This window comes from Sciurus vulgaris (genome assembly GCF_902686455.1).
Source record: "Sciurus vulgaris genome assembly, chromosome: 9".
NCBI lineage: Eukaryota > Metazoa > Chordata > Mammalia > Rodentia > Sciuridae > Sciurus > Sciurus vulgaris.
In genome coordinates this window covers 49,994,928-50,005,833 of record NC_136469.1, presented here as the reverse complement: position 1 = coordinate 50,005,833, position 10,906 = coordinate 49,994,928, and the positions used below count along the sequence as shown (strand labels likewise).

The following is a 10,906-nucleotide window of genomic DNA, read 5'->3' as shown; positions in this document are numbered from 1 at the left end:
TGTGAGTTAATATTCTTTATTAGCCCTATAGAGTAGACAAATAAAATGGGCAAAATGAACAGATTCACATCATTCCATATTTAAAAGAGCAGAGATATACAAGAAAGTCAAAGTACTTAATATTACTGTACTATACATTTTTAAATGATGATGGTAAATTTTATGTGTATTTTGTCACAGTTAAATCAAGAGCATTGACAATTATTATCTGATCATTGTTTCTGACTTGCTCATCATGCTATTTTGTGTGAATGTGCATTTGTGTGTGTGTGTGTGTGTGTGTGTATGTGTGTTTAGTTTTTCTGAAGGGGCTCTGGAGTCAGGAAAATTACTTAAGGAGTTCCTCCAGGGTAAAAAATAGAAAGAGACTGGTCTAGTGGATGGGAAATGAAGCTTATCCAAGCAAAAGGAAGTGATTGACAAAGGCAGAGAAAGAGAAGCAAGGTGGCAATGCTGGCCTGATGGAACAGAAGGATGGTGTACAGCACAGGAGGGAAATGAAGTTAATTACATAGAAGGCTTAACTGATGGAAAGACATGTTGCTAAAGGAAATGGGAACTATCATGGGACTGGCATAAAGAAACTACTGGTAAGTTCAATATGTTATCAAATGCAGTACAGATGGGAGGAAGAAGTTAAGCCTGATAGCATTTAATTTGAGATAACAAAGATGCTCATGGTGTGAGAAGGTGCCTTAACTCACTGTTATGGCTTCCAAATATTTGAATTCTTGTAGAATTATATTGGATGATTCTGGGCAGGAATAAGACAAGGAAGTATGACAGTGTCAAGAGACCTATAATCAGTTGGTGACAAATATAAAACTACTTAAAAGAGATGAAAATAAATTGATAGTTTTGGAATAAAAGAGACTGCAACCAAGGTTGGGGTGGGGATGGTGATAGTGATGGTAGGGAAGGAGGAGTACTCAAAGTCTAAGTTTAGAGATTAGAAACCAAGAGTACCATGCTACTATGAGAACAGATGGGGAATGGGAAAAATGAACAATCTGGGAGGAGTATAGGGTGGAGGTAGGAGGGACAGAAAATAAAGGACTGAGGATTGTGAGAACCAAAGTTCTAGTTTAGTTATTTCACTTCTCTGAATGCCAGGTACTTAGAAAGTAGTTAGGCAACAGGTGAGCTTGAAGGTCTTACACAAATTTAATGGTTTTTATCCTACTGAGTTGGAGATAACAGTGGGACACCAAATGGAGATAGAAACACTGAACTTAAAGTTAAATGGCACAATACAAAATATAGCAGGGCAGTTATGAATAATTCTACCACTGTACAATGTACAGAATTTGAATTAAAACACACTCAACAAGTTCCTTTTATATACAGAGCTACTAAGTGTCCATTATATTTTAGTCTAGACATACTGGGATTCCTAATATTTCCATACTAAAGTTAAAAAGGTCTTCCAAAATTTTAATTGCAATAACGCTCTGAAATAGGGTACCAATCTCCACTTTCTTTCAAAGAAGGGGTGGCAGACTGTCAAATATCAAGGAAAGGTCTCAGAGGTTTTAAGTACAAAAAAGCTTAACCAAATTTAATAAATAGAGGTCACTAACTTTATTAGTAAGAGAAGTTTTAGACAATGGAGGGATGATGTCAGAATCAAACGCTTACGGAAAAAGGAGAAACTTCCATTACAGACGGGTGGACGGCTTATTCATGCTCAAAGCGTAGTAGATGAATGAATAAACTATACTGTACAAAAGATTAAAAGGTGGGTTTGGCTTCCTATCAGTTAACAATTTCTTTAAAAACACACACTCTCCTTTCTTTAATGAAACCAGAAGACAGATGGACAGGCACAGTTCAGCTCACAAGGGCGTATAGTCCAAAAGATCTGCAACAAACAAGGGCCTCCAAAGAACGCAAACCTTTCCGCCAGCTGTGACAGGTTCTGATATGCCAGACCCACCTCTGGGCAGAGGGCGGCCTGGAACCGTGGCCACTCTTCTAGAGTAGGCGACGAACGGAGGACCGGCGTTAGGAAACATTTTCCAGCAAGAGGGGGATGAGAACCCCGCCAGAGGGCACAGACTGAAGAAGCCCCTAACACTTAAACGCCCAGCCTCCGGGAAGAGGAAGCAGCTCCCGAATACCGGCTATCTCCAAGGGCAACACCACTGCAATGCTTCCGGAAACGTCATGGCGTAATGGACGCCGTTACAACTTCACTTCCGCTTCTCTCGCTACGCAGGTTGATCTCACTGTCGTAAACGACTGGTTGGGATTAGATATCGTTGTTTCTTTTCCGGCTTTGAAGACCGATTTAGAGAGTCGCCCGTGTCGCGGCATCTCTCCGTGACTGACTTTTTTTGCAACTTGTTATTCGAGTTTGTATTTAAAAAACAAAACAAAACAAAACAAAACAAAAACCTCTATGCCGTACGGTGGCCGAGGAGGTTCCTGCGGGTGGGTGTGAACGCAAAGGCCCGGGCCAAAGGTGCACGTGGCGGCGGTGAGTGGTCACGGAAGCAAGAGGATCTGAGAGTGCGAGAAGCACAACGCAGCCGCGGGAGGGAGGGAGGAAGAAAGGGAGTGCAGCGTGAAGACCTTGCCTCCTGTTTGGGGAGCAGGTACTAATCCCGGATGGCGAGGCTGGTGTGTGGTCCAGCGGCGATCACAGGGCCATGGGAAGATAACACGGACGGTGTGGGCGAAGTGTCAGGGATGCTGTTTTATTGTCCCTTTTTATGGTGTTCTGAGCGAGGCACAGGTGTGTATTCAGAGACCACAATGTTCAGAAGGTACTTACTGTTTTTTCCACCAGGTAGAAAAGATCATGTCTTTTCGAGGCGGAGGTCGTGGAGGCTTTAACCGAGGTGGCGGCGGTGGCGGCTTCAACCGTGGCGGCAATAGCAACAACCACTTTCGAGGTGGAGGAGGAGGCAACTTCAGAGGCGGCGGCAGAGGAGGATTTGGACGAGGGGGTGGCCGCGGAGGCTTTAACAAAGGCCAAGACCAAGGACCTCCAGAACGTGTAGTCTGTAGGTCGTCTTCAAAGTTTAGCCCGTTTGGAGAAGTGGTGTTTAGTTGTGGGTTTATGTTATCAGCAAGTTTGAGTGGTAGTTAGGTGCTGAAGGGTAGATCCAGCAACTCGCAAAGGGAGTTTGCGGCTTGGTGTGGGGGTGAATCTGTTATGGAAGGTACTGAAAACAGACTTACAATGGTACTGTAGTGTTTAAGGAGATAAAGTTGAAAGATATGGAGAATGTCCTATGGAACTAGAACTTGGGCTGAAAGGGTGAGATTAACTAGGCAGTAGCGAGTCCTTACCCCATTTTTACAGATGGGAAAGTTAATTCAGAGTTAAGTTTCTTTGCTAGGGTTATAAATAAACAGGGACTGATTAAGAATGGATGGATCAGTATGCAGGATGGTATAAAGGTGGCAGTGGCTCAAGTCAAAGGTCCTAGCCCACAGGCTGTTATAACAATCCATACGTGAGGCATTGAGGTCCTGATTTAGAAGGACAATAGGGAGAAAAAAATGGAAGGGTTAGGTGGGAGAGATTTCAAAGGAAAAAAAGGAGAACTTGACTAATGCTGGAAATGAAAGATTCTAGGTTTGGAGCTTGTTTAGGGAAGGAGAGTTAATTTTGCAGGCTTGTGCTGAGTGTTTTAGTTTGGGGTAATAGAAATAGAATTAGTTATTTTGGGGCTGTACACTTCCCTGAAAATGATTAAGAATCATTGGTAAAGAGGTGGTAGTGGGAATGGGTTCTAAGAAAGGAGGGAGGAAAAGACAAGAATGGAGGCTGATTCATGTTTAAGAGCCGGGGAAAAGAGAAATCAGGGAAATGAAGCATGGTGTTTGATGACATTGTAATAGTTAAAATAAGATAACTTACAGTTGAATGGTCTCAGTGTGCCAAGCACTGTTCTGAACCCTTGACATTTGTTATTCCACTTAATCATGTGTTGAAAAGGTATAGCTTACATGCTATTGAAGAAGACACTGAAACAGGGAAGATGAAGACCTTCCCTTAGGTCACATAGGTAGTAACTTGTGGAGCTGGCATGTCAGCTCAGGAAGTCCACACTGTTAATGACTGTGCTCCTCTGTCTTAGAAGAGAACAGGTTTAGTGAAATTTCAGGCGGTTAAGAAAGCTTCCAGAGACATTGGCCAGTATCATTTCAAATAGTTTCATATATTAATATTTTCTTGTCCTATTTCAGTATTAGGAGAGTTCCTGCATCCCTGTGAAGATGACATAGTTTGTAAATGTACCACAGATGAAAATAAGGTGCCTTATTTCAATGCTCCTGTTTATTTAGAAAATAAAGAACAAATTGGAAAAGTGGATGAAATATTTGGACAACTTAGAGATTTTGTATCCTTTTTTAATTGGATGGCATGGTAATTTTGCTAACCTAGAATTTATTATTTGTCCTCCCCCCACAATTAAAGTCATTAAAGTTAACTTGTTAATTAAGACAGCATTGCCAGGTGTGTTGTTACATGCCTGTGATCCTGGCTACTTGGAAGACTGAGGCAGGAGGATACCCCGTTCGAGATCAGCCTGGGTAATTTAGTGAGAACCTATCTCAAACATTTTTTTTAAAAAGGGGCTAGGGATATAGCTTAGTGGCAGAGCACCCCTTGTTCAATCCCCGAAATAAAATACATACATAAATAAGTAAATAAATCAGTATTACTACAGGTTGAATCATAAGGAGAATGAAGAGGGGAGAAAGCTTTCATATATACTGAAATATAGCCCTAGAAAAATGACTTTCTTTTTGGAAAATTATAGAAATTGTGGCCATTTAGGTAAGTGCCACAGGATTAAATTGGTTACATTGGGTATAATGGTGCTGCTGGAATGGTATGTATGTTTTGTTTTTTAAAGAAAACTTCATTTCCTGTTCCTGAATCTATTTCTTCTCTTTTCTATATATGCTTATACCTGGTAACCTTGTTTATAAAATGATACATGAATTCAGAAGGTTTAGTATCTTCTTTCATCTTAGTTTCTTATTTGTTCCTTAATAAAATCAATAGTATTTTTCAGTTAAATTGTCAGAAAACATGAAGGCAGCTTCCTTTAAAAAACTACAGAAGGTGAGTCAGGCTTATAATACTTAACATTCTTGGTTTTATAAGTGAATGACATAACTTAGGATAGTCTCCCTTGGTGTACTTCAGTTTTCCTCATTATATTACTAGTGAAGCTCTTAACCTGTTAAGTCCAAAGTTTTCAATTATGCAAACATAAGAAATGTTTGAATATTACTTTGCAGTTAGCATCAGTGGTGCATTAAAGTTGTTTTTAATTTTTTTTTTTTTTTAGTCATTTTTTTGTTTTGTGATTCTGAGGATCAAACCCAGTGCCTCACACATGCTAGGCAAGCACTCCACCACTGAGCCACAACCCCAGCTTCTGTTTTTTAAGTTTTTATAGGTATTCCCCATCTGGGACAATGGGACAAAATGGGTTAAACTGAAATATTCCAAATTATAAATGTTGAGCTTACTGATCCTTTCAGAATGTATTCCTTGCTCATATTAGCAAAATCTGTAACTCCAGTGGATTTTTTTTTTTTTTTTTAAACATTAAAAAGTTTGAGAACTGGGGGTGCAGCTCAGTGGTAGAACACTTGCCTGTCATGGGTGAGGCCCAGGGTTGATCCCCAGCTCTCCCCTCCCCCAGTAAAAAAGCTTGCATGAGCAAATATTCTAAGTAAAATGTTACATTATAAACCATCTGGGAAAAGATGGATATTAAAGGATTTCACAAGTATTTTCATAGCATGTTGTGAAGGAAATATGTAGGTTCCTTTAAGAATCTTTATAGTGGGACCAGATTTAGTCCTGCAGGCTTACCTGAGGAACTGGTCTCAAAGTTGAGACCTGAAAGTTGACTGGAAATGATTCTCAATACTGATGGCACTTCAGAGGTATCTAAGGAGGAGTTTTTAAGATGGCCTTGTAGGTTCCATTCCTAGAAATTTGACCCACTTGCTCTTAGTAGGGCTCAGATCTAAACTCAGGATAATTTTGATGTAGTTAGGCATTCACTTAGGAGCCACTGGGCAGTCAAAGAGAAGGAAGTACAGTTCGAGTAAACTGTAAAATGTCAGCAACCAATGTGAGCATTCAAAGAAAGGCAGAGGTATGGCATGGGCATAGAACCTCTAGGAGGGTTGGGGGATGATGTGAATTAAAATTGATGAGATGGGAAGGAGCTTGATTACTTAAGGCTTTAGGTCATCAAAGAGTTCAGATTCTTTTTTTTTCTTTTAAATTATAGGATAATAACAAAGTTAATGTAAATTTTTTTTCTTTTAAATTATGGGACAATAGCACTTAAATTTGTGCTTAAAAAAGGCACCATGGAAAAGTAGAAAAGCATATTGGAAAAGGGTTAGTACTATGTATGAAGGGGCCTGGTACTCTGTTGTAATAGTCCTAGAAGAGATGATATTTTTGGCTAGGGTAAAGATAGTTGAAATGGAGAAGAGTAGGTGGATTTATGAGAACTGTAGGACATAATATCAACAGGACTTGGTAACTGACTAGCTATTGAGGTTGAAAAAGTTAAAAAAAAAAATCACCATCTTTCAGACGTTGATTTTAGCATGTTTGTAGATGGTACTACCATTTACTGCAATGGGCAACTCTGAAAAAGGGAGAGTTAAGGGGAGGTAATGAATTTGGCTTTGGTCATAATGAGTTTAAGGTATTTGTAAGATAATCAAATGATCAGGAATTCAAAGGAAGAGTGTGAACTAGAGATAAAACTTGGAAGTTGTCAGGGTATAGGCAGTTTATGAAACAGTCCAAGAAGAATGAGAAGAAAAAAGCTCCTATGAAGAGCTTTAGGGTGCTTTGCAAATGTGAATGACTGAGTGGAGATTAAGAACTATAATTGCCTCCAGAACGGGAGGCAAGTCACAAGTGTGTTTTTAAAAGTAGTATCACAGGAGAATGGAGTGTTTACAAGAGGGAGTGCTCAGTTCTGGCAAAATGCTGTCAAGTCTGTGGGGGAAAAAAGTACCTGTTACGGTCACTTGAATTTATTCAGATCCCTGCTGTTTCTTACAGTATTATTTATTTGAGGATTTACTATTTCATGTGTTTTTTTTTTTTTTTTTTTTCCTTAATCACAGATATGAAGTTGGGCACATTTTATTTGTTTTGCTTTTCAGATCCAGTGCTGTGTATGTTTTAAGTTCAGGACTTCTTTATCCAACTTGGGATAAAGTCTGAAAACCAGTGCCACCAAGTTAAGCTTTCTATGATGATGGAAGTTCCTGCTCAATACAGTAGCCATTGGCTACAACATAGCCATTGAGCACCTGAAGTGTGACTCACATGACTCATGAGCATAATTTTTAGTCTTACAGTTAATCCTTAAATAACCATATGTGGCTGTCAGACTGGACAATATTTTATCCACTAGGTCTAGACAATGTGTTTGAGATGACTGGCCACAAAGGGAAGAGTAACAAAGGGGACGTGTAGAGAAGGCTACAGAGATTATTATAACTAATATATAGCGATTTTGAAGCCTCTGTAGAAGATAGAAGACCTGGGAGAGAACATGCCTCCTTAACATTTCTTTTCTTGTTTTTTTTTTTTTTTTTTTTTAATTATTATTTTTAGTTGTAGGTGAATATAATAACTTTTTAAAATTATTATATGGTGCTGAGGATTGAACCCAGTGCCTCATACATGTCAGGCAAATGCTCTCCCACTGAGCCAAAACCCCAGCCCGCTTCTTAACTCCAAATACAGGATGGGTTTAGTTTCTGTATGTCATTCATTACTTAATATGTTCAAGAAATATTGATTTGATTCCTTATTAAAGTCTTGAAATAGCTGGTATGCCAATGCTTTATTTTAAATTTTATGCTACATTGTATGTGTGTAATGTTTCTTATGTGCTTTATGTACATTACTTCTTGATCCTCACAATTATGTCTATAGATACCTTATTATCTACATTAATTGAAAACCAAGGTACTTGAAAAATAAGTCCTTACTTAGAGCTGCACAGTAATGAGTGGTAGGAATAGGATTTGAACCTGAACAGTCTTCATTATATTGTACTGTTCCCCAAGATATCTCACGAATTGCTTGTATTAAATTTCCAGTTTTATATAGACCCATTTAAGCTGCTGCCACTGCAGAGATTTTTACCTCGACCTCCGGGTGAGAAAGGACCTCCAAGAGGTGGTGGCCGGGGAGGCCGAGGAGGAGGAAGAGGAGGAGGAGGTGGTAGAGGTGGTGGTAGAGGTGGTAAGTTACTTATGGGGGAAAATTTCTAATGAGATTTCATAGCTACAGGTGATTCATGTAATACAATTTAATTTTGTATGTAGGTAAACTTCCCTTGTATCTATTGTAGTAAAATTGCCTTCAAGTATTGGCAGATTGCCCCTAGTAATGCTTTATTTCAGCAACTTAAAAAGAAAAAAATCTTAACAGTACACTTTTGAGTGATTTTTAACTCTGAGATTATTTTATCTCTTAGCTTTCTTAGGGAGTCATAAAGTACAGTCATTTGTTACTTAATGGCAGATACGTTCTGAGAAACGCCTTCTTAGGCAGTTTCATTGTGTGAATGTTTGAGTGTGCTTACGCAAATCTAGATAATACAGGTCAGTCAGTCAACATGGCTTCTTGATGCTGTTGAGAGATGGTAAACATGAGATGTATGATGCTCGGGCTGGTGTCAGATGGCATTGTTTCACAGTAAGCTTTTTTTATAAGTAGGAGTATACTATAAAATTACAATAAAAAGTATAGTAAACACATAAGCTAGTGACAGTTCATAATCATTATCAAGTATATACTTAATTGTAGGTTCTGTGCTTATATATGACTAGCAGCACTGTGGGTTTGTTTATACCATCATATACGTGAATGCATCGCTTTACAGTGTCACTGAGCAATAGGAATTTTCTAGCTCCATTGTAATTTTATGGGATCACTATCCTATATGTGGACCTTTGTTGATCAAGATGTCATTGTGCACTGTATAATTGTACAAGATTATCCTAACTGAATTTTAGCTTCTTAGTTAACTGTCATTGCATATTGACTGTATGCTGAGAGCTGGTCTTACTCTTTTAATACCCACGTACAGTCTTTTAATACTTAGCAAAGATTTTTGAGGTAGGTGATGTTCTGATTTTATGTATGAGGAAATGGAGTCTCAGTTCGTTTGCCATAATCGATTGGCAGACCCAGAATTAAAATCCATGGCAGGGCTGGTGTTGTGGCTTAGTGGTAGAGTGCTTGCCTAGCATGTGTGAGACACTGGGTTCCATTCTCAGCACCACATAAAAATAAGAAATGAATAAAATAAAGGTCTATCGACATCTAAAAACATTTTTTAAAAATGACTTTTTATGTCATGCCAGGAACTATTTGCAATTTAGGTGCTCTTTGACTTGTGATGGATTATATCTCCATAAACCCAGCCTAAATCAGGATTTCCTAAGTTAAAAACCCACTTAGTATACCTAGCTTACCAAACATCATTGCTTAGCAACACAGTACTGTAGAGTATCTGTTAAATTTCATGGTTTATTAGCACATGAGAATCAGCTGTGGTACAGCTTGGTTAACCTTCCACATGGTATTTACTATAGTATCCCCAGAGCAAAACAATCCATATCTGCCACCATTTGTTTTTAGAATAAATAGCTTTAAGCAAACTGTTAGTTCAATTACATGTATTTACTATAAGGAAAAGCTAAGATAATCATACATTTAACAATAGAGCTAAATCATACTTTAACAAGTTTTTTGATTCATAAAAGTGGAGTCCTTATCTAAAGGTGGTAATCTGGGGTTTGCCCTCCTGCCTGATTGGGAAACTGCTACAATTTCTCATTTTTATCTTTAAAAAGTTTATGTAAGATAAAATAGGTGCATCTTCTGCATTTGTTCTTCTAATTATAGGAATTGTAATCTTTGATGCCTTATCAGAAAGTGAGAAGCTACAGTTATTTAATAAATGTTTCCCCTTGTAGGTGGATTTAGAGGTGGAAGAGGAGGTGGAGGCTTCAGAGGAGGAAGAGGGGGTGGTGGTTTCCGAGGTGAGTATGAGAAAATGTCTTTAATGACTGAATTTTTAGGATTGATATTGTCTGCCATTTTCTTCTTTAATTTTATTTCTCTCTGCTAACAAGTAAATAGAACATTGTGATGTTCTTTGCTTTAGACTGATTTTTGGCTTCATTGTATATCTTCTCTTTTCTCTTTTTTAATTTTTTCATGTATTTCTAACTTGCTGTTTTTTTAATTTGAAAAATCAAAGATAGGTATAGTATGAATGACAGTTATATTTGGTAAGGTATATTTATTAAACATTGTAAGACTAAGGCTGATTTTAAATTTTGAGATTTGGTTAATACTATTACTAAAAATCCCTTTTCTGTTAACACTTTATTTTTCTCTTTACCAGGGAGAGGACATTAGATGTACATCTGACAGACTTCATCAGTTGACTTCTGCTTTAACTGCACGATCTGCTTCTACTCTGGCTTGGAAACTGGTGTCTTGAGCAAGTCTTGAAGATGTGGTCATCTTATGACAGTGGAACCGTTGTGTCAGTGTCATGCAAAAATGAGTGTGGCAGAACGATCAATTTTGCTCTGAAAGAGCATAAACAAGTCTTACTATTTTGTATAGTGCCTGGTACTCTGTGGGTGCTTAATAAATGGACAGGCGTTTTCATTTGAAGCATATATGAATTTTTTTAATAAAATGTTTTATTCCTTTAAATTATTTAGTGTGTTTATTGAACCAAACCTAGTTTTTGAAATTTGAAGGAACAACTAGAGCTTAAACCCAGTGAATTACAGATAGAAAAAACCAAAACAAAAGAGGATTTGTTTATGTAAATTACTAATTCTCTAAAGAAAGAGG

At 38.1% G+C, this 10,906-nt stretch overlaps 1 protein-coding gene across 4 annotated transcripts; it reads left to right on the top strand.

The window, feature by feature from the left end:
- Positions 1 to 2,421: 2,421 nt before the first annotated feature.
- On the top strand, positions 2,422 to 10,762 carry GAR1 (GAR1 ribonucleoprotein). Of its 4 annotated transcripts, XM_079153598.1 has the most exons (7): positions 2,422 to 2,479; positions 2,792 to 3,008; positions 4,201 to 4,355; positions 5,027 to 5,086; positions 8,122 to 8,266; positions 10,009 to 10,074; positions 10,443 to 10,762. In XM_079153598.1, exons 2-7 carry the CDS (start codon positions 2,804 to 2,806, stop codon positions 10,454 to 10,456), a joined length of 645 nt encoding a protein of 214 aa, XP_079009724.1. In that variant the 5' UTR covers positions 2,422 to 2,479; positions 2,792 to 2,803; the 3' UTR covers positions 10,457 to 10,762. The 4 variants fall into 4 exon arrangements, with proteins under 4 accessions (XP_079009724.1, XP_079009721.1, XP_079009723.1 ...); XM_079153595.1 differs by having other exon boundaries at positions 10,009 to 10,762; XM_079153597.1 differs by having other exon boundaries at positions 2,432 to 2,479; positions 2,796 to 3,008; positions 10,009 to 10,762.
- The last annotated feature ends 144 nt before the right edge of the window (positions 10,763 to 10,906 follow it).